This window comes from Rhinatrema bivittatum, chromosome 2 (assembly GCF_901001135.1).
Source record: "Rhinatrema bivittatum chromosome 2, aRhiBiv1.1, whole genome shotgun sequence".
Classification (NCBI taxonomy): Eukaryota; Metazoa; Chordata; class Amphibia; order Gymnophiona; family Rhinatrematidae; genus Rhinatrema; species Rhinatrema bivittatum.
Genome location: NC_042616.1, coordinates 189,505,171 through 189,525,189, shown reverse-complemented (window position 1 = coordinate 189,525,189; position 20,019 = coordinate 189,505,171). Strand labels below are relative to the sequence as shown.

General features: G+C 44.9%; 1 protein-coding gene across 3 annotated transcripts in view; it reads left to right on the top strand.

The window, feature by feature from the left end:
* THSD7A (thrombospondin type 1 domain containing 7A) overlaps positions 1 to 20,019 on the top strand; it is an 862,000-nt gene that overhangs the window by 610,793 nt on the left and 231,188 nt on the right. For all 3 annotated transcript variants that reach the window (XM_029588974.1, XM_029588975.1, XM_029588973.1), the window contains one exon: positions 7,889 to 8,021. In XM_029588974.1, coding sequence (XP_029444834.1) covers positions 7,889 to 8,021 — 133 coding nt within the window. The remainder of the gene's footprint in view (positions 1 to 7,888; positions 8,022 to 20,019) is intronic.

Genomic DNA, 20,019 nt, shown 5'->3' with positions numbered 1-20,019 from the left:
ACAAAAACAAACATACACAGACCTCATAATACTCCTTTCTCTCCCCATGCCTCTCTAAATTCTTGCACAGCAGATTGTGGGTAATTTTCTTTTATATTCCAATAAATAAACCGTAAGCCTATCAATAAACTACTTGCATTTATTATCCCTTTGCATAGTCTCCCTCCTCTGTTTCATAAATTGCTGATGTCAGCACAGAAATACAGGTACCCAGATTGGCAGGACCAGCATGGCAAGATCATGTAAATTAATTTCCAAATAGGCCTTTCCACCAGCCCAGCTTTCTATTCTGTAGGGATATATATAGGCAGCTGAATCAGGAGGTGACCATAAATCACCTAAAAGGAGTACATGCAGGAAAAGGCTAGGGAATAAAGAGATTTTAAAAAAAAAATGAATAGTGGGATGGGATTTTATTTTCCTGAATCAAGATCTAAAGATGTTTTCCCCCTCACATGTCATTTCTAAGAAACAGGGGCCCGCCCTAGCCTGCTCAGCATTCCCTCATTCACATGGTGCGTTCTGTGCTAGAAAAATGACCTTTCGCAGCTCCGTTGTAATTACACTGCTTAGGACATTTGATTCCTGCTACCAGTGTACAGTTTTCATTATTTATGGATTTTTGTCACTGTGTGACATGTTTTCATAATCACTCATAAGACAATTTGTCCTTTATGTACTGCTTTGTCATTTCACCCTTTTTTACAAGGTCTTCCATTATGCGCTCAGCAGCGCTTGTAAAGCGAGTTCCTATTGCTATAATTACATTAAGTAATTGGAGCAATCCATAACTAATTTAAGATTTTAGTGATTGAACTCAAAACCTTCTTTTCAATACAATAGTTAGAATTATTCCATATCTGAAAATTACCATGGAATTAAAGCTGCTGGGAATTAAAGTGCTGAGGAGGCACAAACCTCATCTACTGCGTTTCTTTGTAACTTTCATCTGCATCCCATTGACTGCCAAAAGGCACAAACATGTTTTTTCCCCACCCTCATTATGAAGAAACCACAAGCAAGTTTTAAGCACAAATCTGATGTTAACTAAAGTAAAAATAAAATGCACCTTTATTTTCCTCTGCTCGGTTGAATCTGAACATATGAAGGAGAATTTGTTTTATCCTTTAAATATGACATAAACAATTGAAAACAGATACTGGAATATTTATGAACGGGTTCATTTCACTATGTCGTTGACAAATGATACTCGACCTCGCATTCATTATTACTGTGGCTCCAGTATAGAAAGTTTTGTTCCAAAAGTTAGCTTGTATGGGACTTGTGTGCTTATGGGTGAATTTTCAAATCTTTACATGTGTAAAACATTTGCATATACACACACATAAGTAGCCTCTACTTGCATGATTTTAAGGGTAGATATGCATATATTTTATAAGGCACGTGTATAGGATATGTACTGGTTATAAATTAACTGACAGAGATCTATATGAGTTTATGGAGCTGTGTGTAGTTTTAAAGTTATCCTGAGTATCTTTCCTGTAGGCACCAAATGGAAGAAAATTATGAGGTCCATATTCAGTAGCATTTAGATAGATAGCTCAGAAGTTATCCAGCTAAATGAGTATTTGGGCACTTAACTGACTATATTTTAGCTGGCCAGCTAGAACGTAGCCAAATAAGTTAGGGGCATTCCAAGGGCATAACTGGAAGGAGCTGAGTTAGTCAGGAAAAGCAATCTAGTTAACTCCAACATTCAAAGTTAGCTGGTCGCCCATAGATGCACCAAGCCACAATGTTTTATCGCAGCAGGGGTCCCCACTATCACAAGGGGATGTCGGTGCAATACTGGGGCCCCCTCCCCTGAAAAACTGTCACGGCTCTCTGACACATTCTTTGGTCTCGCGGCCAAAGACCGCAGGACAAAACAATTCAACGAGCGGCCCTTTAATGCAATGGTGGCCTTGAAGAACTGCTAGCCCAAAAATTAAAAAATAGTGGGCAAACAGAGAGGTTAAGTGGGTGTCAGGGCTGACCCCTGTCTCAACCTGGGGGCTACCACTCAAGATGGCCTCGACATACCCCAAAGTGTAAAAAAAAAAATCTGCACCTACGAGCCGATGGCCCCGGCCCCTCACCCCTCCCAAATCCCTTAAATAAAATATAGGCCCGGGCCTCAGCCCCTCCTTCCCAACTGCAGCCTCCACCTTCCAAGTGATAATTAATGTCCCTCCCAAATCTCTCAAATAAAATATAGGCCCGGGCCCTGGCCCCCCCTTCCCATCCCCAGCCCCACCCCAAGTGAAAATTAATGTCCCCCACTCCACTCCCCCCAGATGAAAATCTGTGTCCATCCACCCCCAAAATCCCTCAAATAAAATATAGGCCTGGGCCCTGGCCTCCTCTTTCCATCTCCAAACACACATGAAAAATAATGGTTCCCCCCCCCCCCACCCCTGATAACCCTCCAGCACCCCCCAAACCTTAAAATGGATCCTGTGAAGGGGCAGGGAGTACCCTCGCACCAGCCAGGATGCTGCCACTTTCCAAAAACGGCACAAACCTGAACTTGCCCCCAGGCATGTGACTGTTGTAAGGGTCCGGAGATGATCGGACCCAAGGCGACCGGGTCAGATGTGAAGGTGTGCCCAGCCCCTACACGGCTTCCATTTTGATTCAGGGGGGTGCTGGAGGTGGTTTGGGGGTAGGGGGAAATTGCTGATGGGTGGGAGGCCATTATATTTCCCTTGAGAGGATGGGGATGGGAGGGGGGCTAGAGCCCGGACTTATATTTTATTTGAGGAATTTAAGGGGGTGGGGAGACATTAATTTTCACTTTGGGGGGGGTGGGGACTGGGCCTATATTTTACTTGAGAGATTTGGGAGGGTGCAAGGATGGGGCATCACCATGCCAGTGCATTTTTTTTTTTTTTTTACACTTTCAGGCCGATGAATTACCATGTGCTGGCTGAAGCGCAGGGCTCAATACGCGACTAGACGCATGTTTTGGATGTGCATCCATAACCCCCGATGCAAAACGGGGTTTACTGCGTCCAAAACGTGCATTCAACCGAACATGTAGCTCAGTGATGGCCAACCTTTTGAGCTAAGTGTGTAAAAATTCATTAAAAAAAACCCGAGCATAACTCAGGTGATGTGTCATTTCTAGAAAAATCCATAATTTTGTGATATTTGTAGCTCTAATTAATAACAAAGTTATAATTTTAATATATGTTCTGTATTTATTAATAAAGCAAAAACAAATAATTCTTTACCTTACCTGCTTAGTGACTTTTCTGTTGCAGAATTTCATTGGCTAAATCTTCAATTAAAAGTTGGAATTTCGTACACTTCAAGCCCAAGCAAGAGTTACAAACTTCATCTGTCAGTCTGTTTCTTTTATTGGCTCCCATTCCTTTTCACAATACTCCCTCCCCATCCGCCAGACATGCACACATTCATTCTCACACACACAGACCCCCAGGCAGGCACCCATGCATTCACACACATACACCCCCAGGCAGAGTCCCATTCATACACATGCACACACTAAAGGCAGAGACCCCCCTCTCTTTTGCCAGCAACCTCTGAACCTCTCTCATTCCTTTGCTGCCACTGTCACTGCTGCCACATGGCTATTGGGGAGGCGCCGATTGCTGCTACTGACACTGAAGCCCATTCTGCTGCCTCCTCTGTGCAAGCCCCATGGGCTTCCACTTTCTCCATGCTGATCTCGTACATTGTGAGAGCCGCATAGAGAAAGTGCTATTCTTGCACATTCCCAAAGATTACATGTGCCAATCACTAAAAAGTAATCTATATATTTTTTTTTGCCTTTGCTGTCTGATCTTAGTTTTCTAATTGGTTGGTTACAGGCTTTTTTTTTTCCCCCTTCTCTTTCTTATTTTTTTTGCCAATTCCTTTTATATTGTCTTTTTTTCTGTTTCTTTTCTCTCCATATTCTTCCCTCAAACACACAGTCAGGTTCTCATTCTCACATGCATTTCTCTCTCTCACACACACACAGGCTCTCACTGTCACATGCTCTCTCTCATACAATCATTCATACACACAGTCTCTCACTGGCACATGCTGTCTGACTCTCACACACACAGACTCGCTCTCACTCCCACATGCTGTCTTGCTCAAGCACATGCTGTCTCTGCAAACATTCAGGTCCTCACTCTCAAACACAATCTCTCAACTCATCTCATACACACACACACACTCTACAGACCCTCAGCCTCTCTCTCACCTCTGGGCCTCCTCTTCGTGGGTCGCCGCAGGATGGGCCCTGCAGCGGCCCTGATCTTCTCGGGCCGCGGTGGCCCTGCTACCGGGCCTCTTCCTCTTCTCGGGCCGGTGCGACTTGGAATTCATGGCGGCCCGTAAGCACAAGTGCTGCTCCTCTTCTGCACGCGCTGATGCTTCTCCTCCTTCCTGCCCACGCGGCTCTGGCAACGTTTACTTCTGGGGCCGCACAGGCAGGAAGGAGGAGGAGCATCAGTGCGTTTAAATGCGATCTGTTTCTTCGGGCCGTGGTGACGTGAGCCTCACCACGGCCCTGCCTATCGCTGCGCCGAATGAGCCTCCCTGCGCCCGGGGGCATTGGGGAGGTGGGGTGGAGGGGTCCGGAGGGTGGGGGGATACTAAAAACCTAATTTTAAAGGGTCGGCGCAACCGAGAAAAAAAAGGCTCGGCACAGCCGATAAAAAACAAAATTCCCGATAGTCCATGAAACGCTGCGCGTGTCAGCAAAAATGTCTCGGCGTGTCACCTCTGACACGCCGGTCATAGGTTAGCCATCACTGATGTAGCTAATAGTGCTCATCACATGTAAATTCATGTTGATGAGGCTATTAGCTATTTCCCTCGATGCAAAAAAAAAAAAAATTGTGCGCCTGGTGCGCACATTTTTACCCTAAAAAATGAACACCTGCCCTGGAGCAGGCGTTAATTCTTGAGAAGCCCAAAATGTTTACAGAAAAGCAGAAAATACGGCTTTTCTGTAGTTCCTCCAACCTAATATCATGGCGATAGTAAGTCAGAGGAACTGCAAAAGGAGAATCCTAAAAGAAAAATTTAAAAAAAAAGGGGCCAACAGTCAGGTTAGGAAAACAGACACTTGTAAAATTGAGCGGTCACTTTCCTAGCCTGCTGACAGCCACCTCTCCTAGGCACCCAATGCTGAGGAGGTGCTAGGGACGCAAAATGTTCCTTAGCGTCTCCTTTTTACCAATTTACATATTAAATTGTGTGCCTGGGAGAGGTGGATCAGCTCGCATTAAGAGAGTGGGTGCTCAATCACGAGTGCTCATTTAACGTGTGCCGATATTGCATCAGTGTGTTTGAGGGAAGTTGGGGGCCACCTTGAGGGTTAGCCCTGGATTGAGCTAGGGGTCAGCCCTCAACCCCCCCCCCCCCCCCCCCCCCAATTTGCCTGCATTTTTTTTCCTGCCCTTTTAAATATGCGGCGGGAGCCTTGGGACCCACGTTAGGATCATGGACATCCCACCATATATTTAACACATTTCAAATTGGTATAGCTTATTTTTCACAAATGACAACTTTCTCAATCGGCCGCAATAAAATATTTGCTTAGGACAGTGATGGCTAACCTATGACACGCGTATCAGAGGTGACATGCCGAGACGTTTTTGCTGACACGCGCAGCATTTCATGGACTATTGGGAATTTTTTTTTTTTTTATCGGCTGTGCAGAGCCTTTTTTTTTCCGGCTGCGCCGACCCTTTAAAATTAGGTTTTTAGTATCCCCCCACCGTCCGGACCCCTCCACCCCCCCTCCCCAATGCCCCCGGGCGCAGGGAGGCTCATTCGGCGCAGCGATAGGCAGGGCCGTGGTGAGGTTCACGTCACCACGGCCCGAAGAAACAGATCGCATTTAAACGCGCTGATGCTCCTCCTCCTTCCTACCTGTGCGGCCCCGGAAGTAAACGTTGCTGGAGCCGCGTGGGCAGGAAGGAGGTGAAGCATCAGCGTATGCAGAAGAGGAGCGGCCCGAGAAGAGGAAGAGGCCCGGTAGCAGGGCCACCGCGGCCCGAGAAGATCAGGGCCGCTGCAGGGCCCATCCTGCGGTGACCCGCGAAGAGGAGGCCCAGAGGTGAGAGAGAGGCTGAGGGTCTGTAGAGTGTGTGTGTGTGTATGAGATGAGTTGAGAGATTGTGTTTGAGAGCGAGGACCTGAATGTTTGCAGAGACAGCATGTGCTTGAGCAAGACAGCATGTGTGGGGGAGAGAGAGAGAGCCTGTGTGTGAGAGTCAGACAGCATGTGCCAGTGAGAGATTGTGTGTATGAATGATTGTATGAGAGAGCATGTGACAGTGAGAGCCTGTGTGTGTGAGAGAGAGAGAAATGTATGTGAGAATGAGAACCTGACTGTGTGTTTGAGGGAAGAAGATGGCGAGAAAAGAAACAGAAAAAAAGACAATATAAAAGGAATTGGCAAAAAAAATAAGAAAGGGAAGGTGGGGAAAAAAAAGCCTGTGACTAACCAATTAGAAAACTAAGATCAGACAGCAAAGGCAGAAAAAAATATAGATTACTTTTTAGTGATTGGCACATGTAATCTTTGGGAATGTGCAAGAATAGCACTTTCTCTATGCGGCTCTCACAATGTACGAGATCAGCATGGAGAAAGTGGAAGCCCACAGGGCCTGCACAGAGGAGGCAGCAGAATGGACTTCTGTGTCAGTAACAGCAATCGGCACCTCCCCAATAGCCATGCGGCAGCAGTGACAGTGGCAGCAGAGGAATGAGAGAGGCTCTGAGGTTGCTAGCAAAAGAAAGAGAAGGGGTCTGCCTTTAGTGTGTGGCATGTGTATGAATGGGACTCTGCCTGGGGGTGTATGTGTGTGAATGCATGGGTGCCTGCCTGGAGGTCTGTGTGTGTGAGAATGAATGTGTGCATGTCTGGCGGATGGGGAGGGAGTGTTGTGAAAATGAATGGGAGCCAATAAAAGAAACAGACTGACAGATGAAGTTTGTAACTCTTGCTTGGGCTTGAAGTGTACGAAATTCCAACCTTCAATTGAAGATTTAGCCAATGAAATTCTGCAACAGAAAAGTCACTAAGCAGGTAAGGTAAAGAATTATTTGTTTTTGCTTTATTAATAAATACAGTACATATATTAAAATTAACACTTTGTTATTAATTAGAGCTACAAATATCACAAAATTATGGATTTTTCTAGAAGTGACACACCACCCGAGTTATGCTCGGGTTTTTTATGAATTTTGACAAACTGAGCTCAAAAGGTTGGCCATCACTGGCTTAGGATTTCCTATATATGACCTTCTTTGCATGAAGTTGCATTATTCATGCATGCAAATCACATGCAAAAAAGGTCATTGTAATAGCGGAGGGTATCTGGCGGGGTGATGCAAAATATTGCCTATATTGCACTCTATCATGGCGATAAACGTGATTATAACGTGCATTAGAGCACTAACTCGGCTTGATGCATCACCCTGCAAGTCTGTCAGGCCAAAGAGCTATCCTAAAGGAAGCCGGATAAAGTTAGCCAGCTACATATAAGATAGCCAGCGTCTGCACTATTGAATATACCTCCAAAGTTATCTGGATAAGTTTATCCGGCTTCTTCTATTCCGTAGTGTGGATGCACTATTGAACATACCTATAAAAGTTAGCCGGATAAGTTTATTTGACTAATTTTTCTATCTGGACAATGACTGAATATGGACATCTATGTGACTGCTTTAGAAAACAATGTGTATTCACCTAATGTAGCACAATTCAAATTTGAAGTACGATTGTTTATATTTTGTAACCCGCCCAATGTAACATTAAATGGAACTGTGGCATTCATTTTTGTGGTAATGGTTTTATGAACTGCTCCAAAGACTGGGATGAGAAAATGAAATTCCTGACATATATTCTTCTCTGCAGGTGATATTGCAGTAAGGAAGCAGTCTCGCCATCGTGTTATCATCCAGTTCCCATCTTACGGTGGTCGCGACTGCCCTGACACTTTATTTGAAGAAAAAGAATGTCAGTCTCCTCAAGTTTGCCATAATTACAGGTAAAAAAAAAAAAAAAAAATTGAAGAGGACAGGATATCTTTTGTCTTGTTTATTTTTAAGGGGGAAGGGTTTCTAGTAAACCTAGTGCTCAGGAAATGTGGCAGATTGAAAGCACTAGCAACAAAGGTCATGCATTTACTCACAGAGCTAGCACAGCACAGGCAGGGCAGTACAAGCCTCTCCATACTGACCTAACAATGTATCTTAATCTAGAACTTTGGGAACCGGCTGGAGAGGATGAGAGGATTATCCAGTCTTCATGCATGTGCAGTCCTTGATCGCTTGGCAAAGACTGCTAACATAACAGTGGTGCTAATAATTAGCACCAAATCATGATGCTGTTTTCACAATGTGAACACCCTTCCACTGGAATGAGACCCCCCAAGTCATTTCAGGTAGGGCCACCAGTTTTCAGATGATACTGACCCAGCAGGTCACCAGATTTGATCTGGTGGCCTGCTGTAGACGTGAGAGACCCCTTAACCATGTGTCAGTCTGCTGAACAGGATATAGACCCTCTCGTTTCTGCATATTCCTCCTGCAAAGGATGAATGCTAGGCAGATTCAAAGATAGGAAGAAGCAAATTATTAATATAGACATTAGACAGCAGTGTAGTTTTTTTTGGAGTCCTATCCAGAGTTCCAGTTTGAGTCAGAGTTTAACAGGGTTGAATATGAAGTGTATGCTATGCTCTTTTATCATGACAGTTATGCATTCTACATATATAAATATAAAATCTATAGTATCACTTCAGATGAAATTCAGCAGAATCTTTGCATTGCTTTAATTAGGTCTTTTTATGAGTTAAAGAAGCCCCATGTGGTCATACCAGCAGGTTATCAGTTTAATTTAGCTCAGATCATAAATATCACATTTGTTCTGTCTTTTGGAAAAAAAAATAAGTCATTACCCTTTTTGTAAAATAAGATCTCATTTCTCCTCTACAACACACAAAAACACTTTTTCTTTGTATAAGTGCTTATACTCTGGCTCACAAAATGTCATTTTCTCCGTAATTATTCCTGCAGCATGCTTTTTTTTATTTTGTTATTGCTACAAAAATATAAATCAGTGTTATTAAGCAATATATCATCTCAGTCTTGTATGAAGATAACCCCTTTATAAACATTTTCTGTCAGGAATTCACAAGGCACTTCTTTCCAGATGTGCATTGAAATATATGAAAATATATCAAATGCAGGTCATACTTATAGGAAAAAAAAAATACATGGTCTCTGTGCTTTGCATGGAACCGATGTGATGTTTTCTTAACAAGTATCGATATATAAAAAACTTTAAATAAATAAATAATTAGATAGATAAATAGATAACTAAATAAATAATTATGAATTTTAGGACATTTCATCAATAAAGACAGCCTTGGATCCATACTTGTCTGCTTATTATGGTGAGAGCGTTAGTGCACAGATTTGCACATGGCAGTAATATCTTTGAGAATAAATGTGTAGATTTTGCCTATTTCATGCCCACTGTCTTTCCCTTGATTTCCTTAATGTTCATCATAAAACATCTGCAGTGATCCATCATAATTTGTGCGAAGGTCCGCAGCGTTTCAATTCAACTTGCTAAATAATTCAGAAAATGTTTCCAAAAATGTTTATTTTCAACTATAAATTAAAAATCAAAGAAACCCTACTATTGACAGGGATAGATGACCATCTAATGGATGTTTTTCTCAACTGTGCGTTGAACACCACTATAACAAGTTATGTTCCACTGTTTAGAGATGTCAGAGTTAAGTTTCAAAATGTGAAAGGACAATCAAAAGTTTTCAGGTTTCAGAAAATTCTCATTCTGAATGAGGTCGCCCATAAAATGTGAAGGCATCAACCAGTGGTCAACTTGGATTCTAATTCCTTTTACCTGGTTACCTAGCAACCTGTTCAAAACCCGATTGGTCAGCATGAATTTATGATGATAGGCCAATAATCCAGGCAGAAAATCCCCTTCATTTTATATACGTAGAGGTTAAATTATGCTAGGCTTTATTATTCTGCTTATGTGCGAGTAATTATTGTTTCTCTGGATAATGGCACTATATAAAAAGAGAAATAATAGTAAATATTTTATTTTGTAAAGAGATTCACTTTAGGAATGGTATTTTGATAAGATACTAACATTTTTACAAAACAATTATTCTTTAGAAAGTTATTGTAACATACTATTTACATCTGTTTCCCTGCACTAACTGGCCCCCGAGTCTGAGGGCTGATGAGCATATTGGAAAAATCAATGCATGTCCAGCTAGGCAATTATGAGGATGCAGGATCGCTAATCTTCCTCCCTGTTCCTCCCTGTTCCAACCTGACACTTCACGGGATCCCCCCTTCCTGTTCCCCTTGACTTTTCCACAAGGGGCCCCACCTTGCAATCCCCCTTCTAGTCCTTGTCCCTTCCCCCATGGCTTTTGCTTTCTCCACACCCATCCCCTCCCCCACAGATAGAAGGAACACCTACCAGCTCCAGCATCAACTTTAAAATCAAACTTTAAAATCAAACTTTAAAAACAAAACCATCCATCATCAACTTCAACTCGACCTGGAAATCCCATTCAAACTCCACTCCTCTAACAGACCAACGAGAGATGTTCACAAAGGCACTCTACAATTTCCTCCTACTAAAGCCACACGCCTCTCTACGACCAAAGACAGAGCTTTTTTGATAGCAGGCCCATCAATTTGGAATAACATCTCTTCAAACCTCAGATTGGAACCCTGCCTCTTAATTTTCAGAAAAAGACTCAAGATGTGGCTCTTCCACCAAGCCTTCTCCGATCCACCAGACAATCACTAATGGCCTTCCACTTTCACCCGGCCTTTAGACACTTATCTCCATGAACTATGGACTCTGGCTCCTCCAGGTTAAAACACCTTCAAGCTTTAACCCGCTCTCACTATCGTATTCATTTATTATTATTACTTACCTTCATCTTCCTTCCAGCTTATTATAAGCTTCCAAGTTCTCGATTCCAGTTGATTGTAACTTTGACTTATTCATATCTATTGTTATCTATTGTTTACCTGAATTGTTTCCTTCAGTTATACCCCCTGTTTAAATGTAAACCGATCCGATATGGTTATTTACTATGAAGGTCGGTATAAAAAACTGTTAAATAAATAAATAAATAAATAAAATAATGCTGGTTGGTGGATGCTATCCACTGACACATGTGGTCTCCCAAATCCTAAAGAATTTTTCCCCCGTACTTCCCCTCCCCACCCACCAGAAGATGCTCTCTACCAACTGTTAGCTCTAGGTTTCAGAATCAAAATGGAATCAAAATGCAGTGCTTTTCTGTATAGCACCATCGACTGACATTCTTTTGAACTTGATGCTGGTGTTGGTAGGGCATAGAAAACTTCTTACAGTGGGGGTGGGGTGAAGAAGGGAAAGAACAGGAAACTATGCAGGTCCAGAAGAGGGGATGTGAATCACGGGGTGAAAGGTCTTTCTGGAGGAACTGAGGGGAGCAGTGGTGGGGTTCTTTAAGGAAGTGCCAGAAGGAATTGGGTCTTTAAGGAGGTGCTTGGAGGGATTTTGGATGTGCATGGTGGAAAGAATGTTAAAAGATCAGGATGGATCAGTAGACAAAGGACCAGATCACTGAGTAGGCATGCTAGCCCCATTGGTCTACCTAAAATACCTGCAGCTTTTTTTTTTTTTTGGCAGATCAGCTGTGTAACATTTTGCTCCATTTACTGCAGCTTGGTATATTGAGGGCTAATGTGCTAATGAGCCTATTATCCCCAGGTTGCATAATTTTAATACATGACTGCAATCTATCAACTTTCTCCAATGCTATATTGATTGTGAATACTGTATTCATTAATGCATGTGAACACGTGTTTTGCACGCATTAATGTTAGTAGTTTAGTGAATCAGCTCTTTTGTCTCTAAGGGAAAAAATGCTTAATACATCTAGCCATAAATAATTGAAGTTTGAAAACTTGTCTGTGAGACAATTTTCAATGATAGTATGTAATGCAACATTGATTTTAGAGAGATGAGATACAAGAGAAGAAGAAGCAATGTAAGAGTATATATAGGGCCCACTTTTGAAAAAGATTTCTACCATTCTGTGTGTATTTGAAAATAAAGCTGTTTTAAGAATAGAATATTCACAATATATTAAAATACTAATGAACAGTGATCTATATCATATTTTGGTTTTATGAGCAACATGGAGCAAAAGAATATAGCAACCAAAATGGCGCAAATAATAATACTAAAAGAAGTGTAAAAACAGCAATGTAATCAACAATATAGAAAACTCCTAAAAATGAAAGCTGACAAAATTCTCAAGTAGCACATGAAAAAATCTCCAGTCAATAGCTTAGCAAAGAAATCAATTATGATAAGACAGGCTTTATAGGGAAAAGATATAGCACATTGATAAAGCTTTCTTGTGTCCTTTAATAGTGTATTACATATGCCTTAAAATTAACTTTGATTATTAAAACATGTGCATCTGGTTTGTTTGTTTTTTTTACATACTTTAATTCAATGGGAATGTATAGGGTTATTTTTCAAAATGTTTCCACAAATGAAATTGGTTATGTGCATGTAAGTAGCATGTACATGAGTATATACTATTTTGGAAACATTGGGTAATACACATAAAAATTGACAGGGAAAAAGATGTGGTTTAGGGATATTCTGAGGTGGTGTTTGGAAGTGCACACACAAGTTGCTGTTTTGCAAGCCATGTATGTGAATACATTACCAAACTCTCTTGTCCTTACAATTTTACATCTACCAATTAAGTTGCGTGTTGTGCTTGGAGGTGGACCCTTGTCCTGGAGCAGTGTAGAACGGCTCCCTGGAAGGGACCAGGAAGCACCTGCCCCCAGGGGGCGGAGCACTGGAGGAGACAGAGGCTAGGATGAGCTTCACCACTGGAAGTCCACGGTCCCCCTGGTGGAGCCCGTAGGGACCCGGGCCGCTTGGACTTAAGTGGGCCTCACAGGGTCTCCTGGAGAGTTAGTAGAGAGGCATGCCCACAAGCAGCAAGGGAGCGCGGTCTGTTACTAGGCTGTAGGTCTGGAGAACCAAGAAAGGCCAGTACAGCGTAGGCAATGACAAGGCAAGGGACAAAGCCAGAATCAGGAGATGTGGTCAATGGCAGCCGGGGTCAGAATCCGAGGATCAGTCCGAGGAGTAGTTAACGAAGCAGGGGTCAGGTTCCAGAGGTCAGACGAGGTCACAAGGCAGGCAGAGGTCAGGATCCAGGCAGCGAGCAGAATGGTCAAGGAACAGGCCGAGGTCAGTACCAGAGAAACAGTCCGAGGGTACTACCTGGGGAGACAGGACAGACAGACGCTGGAACAGAAGGATGTTGGACAAGGCTGGAACAGTAGGACGCTGGAACAAGGCTGGAACAAGACTGGAACAAGACTGTGAACGCGGAGGCAAACTAGTACACTTACAGTGCCGACCCATTTGCCAAGGCAAGGAAGTGCAGGCAGGGACTTCCTTATATCGTACGTTCAATCAGGGCACGCCGTGGAGCTAGGACCTGCCCCTGGCCCTACAAGATGCCGGGCAGTCCGCGCGCGCGTGCCTAGGGGCATGGCCAATGCCACCGCTGAACTCCGGCAGGAGGCCTGGTGCACAGTGGAAGGCCCGGCGACCACCGCCGCGTGACGCCGAGGCCTGGAAGTGCTCGTGGTTGCCGCTGGGGAGGCTGACCCGTGACCTGCAGAGGAGCTAGCGAGGTGAGCAGGCCCGTGTGCGGGCCAGGCGCGGACGGAACGCGCAACATGTGCGTGCGCTGGGAACCACGTGTACATGGACGTGCGCACGCGGGGTTCTTAAAATCGACCCCATAATGTTATAAAATGGGTAGAACAAATATGTGTTTTCCTGCATTACAAATTAATGCACGTACTTTCAGCGCAGAAACAGAGTATTTTATAAACTGTGTAGTTTCTACCATGCAATTTATAAAATACTAGCATAAATCATGTGCCCATTTACATAGAAATTTGGTGATTTATGTAAACTATTGAAAGTTAGGCTTTTAAGGGTAGATATTTAAAAACCATTTAGATGAATAACATGAAAGCTATCCATCTAAATGTCTTAGCAGCATATTTAAAAGGCTTATCTGAATAAATTCTAGCCGGATAACAAATTATCCGGCTCGAATTTAGCCAGGTAAGTCGGGAGCATTCCTAGGGCGGGAGGTAGGCGTTCCAGGGAGGAGCAGAGTTATCCGGTTAAATTAACCAGCTAACTCTAGATGTGCCTTAGAGCAGGTCTAAAATTAGCCAGATATCACATATCGGCTAACTCTAATTTATCTGGGTATATTCTGTGGTGCGGCTGAGCCACTGAATATCTCGATTAAGTTAGATATGTGAATCCAGCTAACTTAACTAGTTGCTCAGCAGCTGAATATTTACCCCTTACTATTTAGGGACCTAGAATCTGATATTCAGACACTGGATAACATGATAAGTAGGACTTATCCGGCTATCTAGTGGCTGCTGAATATTTGGTTATATTCAGCGACTGCTAGTTAGGCGGATAAGTCACTTATCCAGTTATCTAGTTAGCTGGACAATTTGTGGATGGGCAATAGGCACATCAGGGCGGTGCTACTGATCCCTAATATGCGTGATGCTCATGATAAATACTGCATCACAAAATGTATGTGCAAATTTAAAATTAGTATTTGAGTAAGAGGAGTTTGGGTAGAGTAAATGGAAATGAGGGTCTGCTAGCACAGTGTGCCATAGATTAATGTGCACTATCGCGGGATTTAATGCCGGAAATAACTACACCTATTTATTTTGCGGTACAGTGAAAAAAGTATTTATTGCAGGCGATATCGCAGATCATGGGTATTATCGCAGCGCTTATCGTAAATGATAGAAAGAGGAATTATAATGGACACACCTACCAGCCCTTCCTGCCCCAATAAAAACACCTGTTCTTACCTGGCCTAGCTTCCTAAAGCCATAATGTTTGTGGCCAGTTTAATTGTTGGGGGATACTGGATGCTTCAGGAGGCTCGCCGCAGACAACAACAAGTGGAACAACAAACTCAAAAACAGGGCAGGCCTGTTCCAAGCCCTACTAGTGAAGTCCCTGCATCGCAAGCTTAGCCACAGGGCCCTGCAGGGTTGGGGCCCAGGGCAGCGCCTTGCACGCAGGCAGCCACGGCGGAGGAAATTCAGGGAGTGCATCTTTCCTCCAAGAACATCCTTGCTGGGCCTGCCAGAGGACTATGTGGTTTGCAGGTATCACCACAGCTCTCAGGCTATCCTGGAATTATATGAAGAAATCCAAGGGGAGGATCGTAACCACAAGGTCCCACACTGTGCCTGGCCTCACCAAACTGTTGGCTACCCTGCATTTCATGGCAAGCGACTTCTTCCAAACAACAGTAGGGGTCATGGGGAAATGTTCCAAACCACTTTTTCCCGCTGTCTGGAACAGGTCATCACAGCAGTCTCTGACCACATTAATCACTACATAGCATTTCCTTGGGACAGGCAGGACTTGATGGACTTGAAGAGAAGGTTTTATGCCTTTGCAAACTTTCCCAGTGTTTTGGGATGGGAGCTATTAACTGTACCCCATGCTAGGGAGGAGATGTACCGCAACAGAAAGCTCTTCCAGTCCATCAATGTGCACGTGGTCTGTGATTCTCGAATGCACATCCTCAATGTGGTGTTCAGGTACCCGGGAGCCAAGCATGATTCCTTTATACTTAGCCAGTCGGGCCTCTTTGAAAATTTTGAGTATGACCTGTATGATGATAGTTGGCTCATAGGAAAGAGAGATGCTTCTTTCAATATTTCATCTCAGGCTATGTGATTTTCTGGCAAACAGGATGGAAATGGGAGGGTGGCTAGGGGGGAGGAAAAGCAGAGCTGCCATGACAAGTAACTTGTACAGTTACATCTGCAGGCAGTTGGCTCAGGCCTGGCCTTTTCACCCCATGCTGCAGAGGACTGTGAGGGCAAACAATGTGCCAGCCCTAAAGCTTGGTGTGTGAGCTGGCTCCATCATTTCCAGACCTGGCTTCTCAATGGACCCTAGCAATCTGCTGTGCATCCAGAACTGGCCCCAGCCAGTAGGATTACGAACACTACAATGATTTTTATACTTTGCAAATTATTATTGACATTTTATATGAAAGTACTCTGTTATTGCAGCTCCCCTTATGGCGCTTACCTGTAAGGGAGCGGATATCACGAATTGGATTCCTGAAGTAACTGCAGCCTTTCAGGCTTTGAAAGAAGCCTTCATTCATGGACCCTGTTTATGGCACCCTGACCCGAGTCGTCCACTTACTGTTGAAGTAGATGCTTCTTCCATGGGAGCAGGTGCAGTCTTAAGCCAACACTCCTCTAAGGACACTCTACATCCGTGCTCCTTCTCGCACCAGTTTTCCTCCACAGAACAAAATTTTAGTATCGGGGACTGTGAGCTTCTTGTAATTAAGCTCGCCCTAGAGGAGAGGCGCCCCTGGCTAGAGGGCGCCCAACACCGATTCACAATATTTACAGATCATAAGAACCTAGAGCATCTCTGACAGGCTCGGTGCTTGAAATCTTACCAGGCCCGCTGGACATTGTTCTTCACCTGATTTAACTTCAATTTACATTATCGCCCTGCAGAAAAGAATTTGCGAGCTAACGCATTATCTCACTTTTTTGAACCCCATAGACTCCCTGGAGGAGACCCAACATATTATTGATCTGGCTTGTATCTACCTGTCTGCCGCCATGACTGTTCCTGCAGGGAAGATGGTGATCCCCCGCAGACTCCGCAAAAAAGTGCTGAAATGGGAACATGACTCCAGAGTTGCTGGACATCTGGGATGCACGAGGGCATTGTCTCTTCTTCAGTGCTACTACTGGTGGCCAACCATGTTCCTGGATACCCAAGCTTATGTGGACTCCTGTCCCACATGTGCACAGCAAAATCACCCGTGGGAAACCCTGGGGCTGTTAGAGCCATTGCCATCTCCTAGGGAGCCCTGGCTCCACCTGTCCATCAACTTTGTGATGGACCTTCCCGCATCTAATGTCAACACCATTATCTCGGTGGTAATGGACATGTTTTCCAAGATGGCTTACTTTATTCCACTACCTAGCTTGCCCTCTGCACCTGAACTGGCATGCCTGTTCTTCCTACATGTATTCCGCCTCCAAGGATTACCTTAACATATTACCTCTGACAAAGGACCTCAATTTGTCGCCTGCTACTGGTGCTCCTTTTGCAAGAAATTTGGTATATTGGCAGGACTGACCACTGCCTACCACCCTCAGGCCAATGGCCAAGCTGAACACATGAATCGTTCACTCAAGATGTTCCTACGTTCATTTTCCAATGATCAACAGAATAACTGGGCTTAGTTGCTCCCGTGGGCAGAGTTTTTTCATAACTCACATGTCTCTACCTCCATGGGAGCCTCCCCTTTCTCTGTAGTGTACAGGAGACAACCTCGGCCACCTCTCCCGATGCTTCTTACAGTCCCTTCTCCAGTGGCTCAAGCGACTGCAGACATTCTTCATGCTTTATGGACCTGCATGAATCATAGGCTGCTGAAGGCACCTGCCCATGCTAAGAGATCAACGGACACGCATCGAAGGCCAGCCCCAGAGTTTCAACAAGGCGATAAAGTATGACTGAGCACTCGCCATACCCATCTAAAGTTTCCATCACAACGTTTCACCTCCAGATATATTGGTCCATTTCCAGTCACTCAGTGCATCGGCCCGGTGACTTATCAGCTGTCTTCCACCTACACTGGGAATCCACAACTCTTTCCATGTATCACTTCTCAAACCATTGTTTCTTTTCTGACCTTCTCACAGAATTCCTGAGCCTTCACACCTCATCTCTAAAACTGACACTTTCTATCGGGTGCAGGAAGTCCTGGACGTCTGAAAAAGAGGTTGCCATTGGGAATATTTTCTCTCCTGGGAGGGTTACAGCCCCAAAGATAACTCCTGGGAGCCCACTACTAATATCCTTGATAAAAGTCTTCTTAAGCAATTCCACACCACTTATCCTGTAAGCCCAGACCTTCAGGAGGGAGGTGTAAGTAGTGGGAGGTACTGTTGCGCTCCCCTGCCATGGCAGGCCCGCGGACAGGTTCACTCACCCCCGATGCCAGACTTCCAGAGCTGGCTTGACCTCCTTGGCGGCAGTGGGCAGTCGCCTCCATGTCCATGCTTCTCCCGGGACCCTCTTGCACCACGACGAGTTCCTCCAGGGCCAACCAAGCCTCCCTGCGTGCCGAGCAGGGAGATGCCACCAACTCCTCCTCTTTGGCCTGTTGGCCTTAGGCGCAAGTGTACTTGTCTATCCAGGATTTAAGGGGGCAGCGGCTGGAATGCCACCCATGGCCCCAGGTGATGATGTCAACCGGCTTTACTATTTAAGGCAGGCTCAGTCGCCCAGAACCTCCCTTGGCAACAGGTCTCCACGCTACTCTGCTATGCCCTTCATTGTTGATCCAGTTCCTGTTCCAATAACTGCTCCTGTTCCAGTCCCTGTTCCAGTATCTGCTCCTGCTCCAGTTCCCATTCCAGTACCAGCTCCTATTTCAGTTCCTGATCCTGCCTTGTTTTGGACAGACTTCCTTGGCTCGACCTGGATTTGAACCCGACTCCGAACCTAGCCGCCTGCCTCTGACAATTCTGCCTGAACCTGACCTCACCTATAGCCACCTGCCCTTAACCTTCCGCCTGGACTCGACCTTGGCCCTTGTCTCACCTCTTGCTGAGAACCTTTGACTCCTCTGCATTCTGGTATACTGCCCTATGGACACCTCTCTCTGGATCATCGACACTGAGGCCTGCCTAAGTCCAGCCAGCCCCAGTACCGAAGGACTCAACCTGCGGGGGGGCTGGTATTGGCGAAGTATCAGTTGGCCATCATTTCTCACTTGGCCTCACTTCCCAAAGGTGGGGACCTGTGGGGGTTTCCCCTATAGGTGATTCCAACACCACCTCAAGCCAAGGTTCCACCTCCACAACACAGAGTTCAAGTGAAGGCCCCAGACAGTCCATGTTGAAAGACTGCACTGAAAGGGACAGCCTAAGGGGCAATGCAGCAGAATTCAGCAAGAAGGCAGCAGGACATGAATCAAAGAGCGCAACAAGAAGACATCAGGATGAGGACCATCGAGCACAGCATGGAAGCAGAAAGCCCAGGAGGAGACCCAGCATCATGGAGGCAACAGCAGTAAGAGCTGAGATGAGAAACCAGCAGCATGGAGGCAGCAGCAGCAGTAGGAGCTGAGATGAGATGAGACACCAGCATCTAGAGCAGGAGATGAGACATGATGGAAGAGACAGCAGCTGCATCATGACTGGAAGCTACTTCAAAGAGGATGGAATACAGGCTGAGCATTGAGGAGGGCTTTAGAGCTAGGCTGCTGAACCACAATGCTTAACAGTAGACCATCCTTTCTGCCTGCTGGAACAACAAGCCTGTAGTGAAGATGGGCCCAGCAGGTTTCTTCCATCTAGACGGCAAAACAGCTCTGTAGAGGTGCTGGCCCAGGATTGTTGGTAAAACTCTTATTTGTCATTTGATGACACCACCTTTTGTCATTTATGATCCCTTGCCATGTTGCACTTGCCACTTGGGGGGCATGGAGTTTGGGGGCCTACCCCTCAGGCATCTGTCATACCGGGGACTGCTGCAAGGGGTGGACTGCAGTGATGCTGGGGATGACTCAGAAGAATATAAGAACAAAAGAAATTGTCATACTGGGTCAGACCAAGGGTCCATCAAGCCCAGTATCCTGTTTCTAACAGTGGCCAAGCCAGGCTACAAGTGCCTGGCAATTACCCAAACACTAAGTAAATCCCGTGCTACTGATGCCAGTAATAGCAGTGGCTATTCCCTAAATCAATTTGATTAATATCAGGAAGGTGGTTTGGGCATCCTTTGCAGGATTTGTGTCAGCACATTTGTCATGCTGTTGAGTGCTGCAACCAGCATCA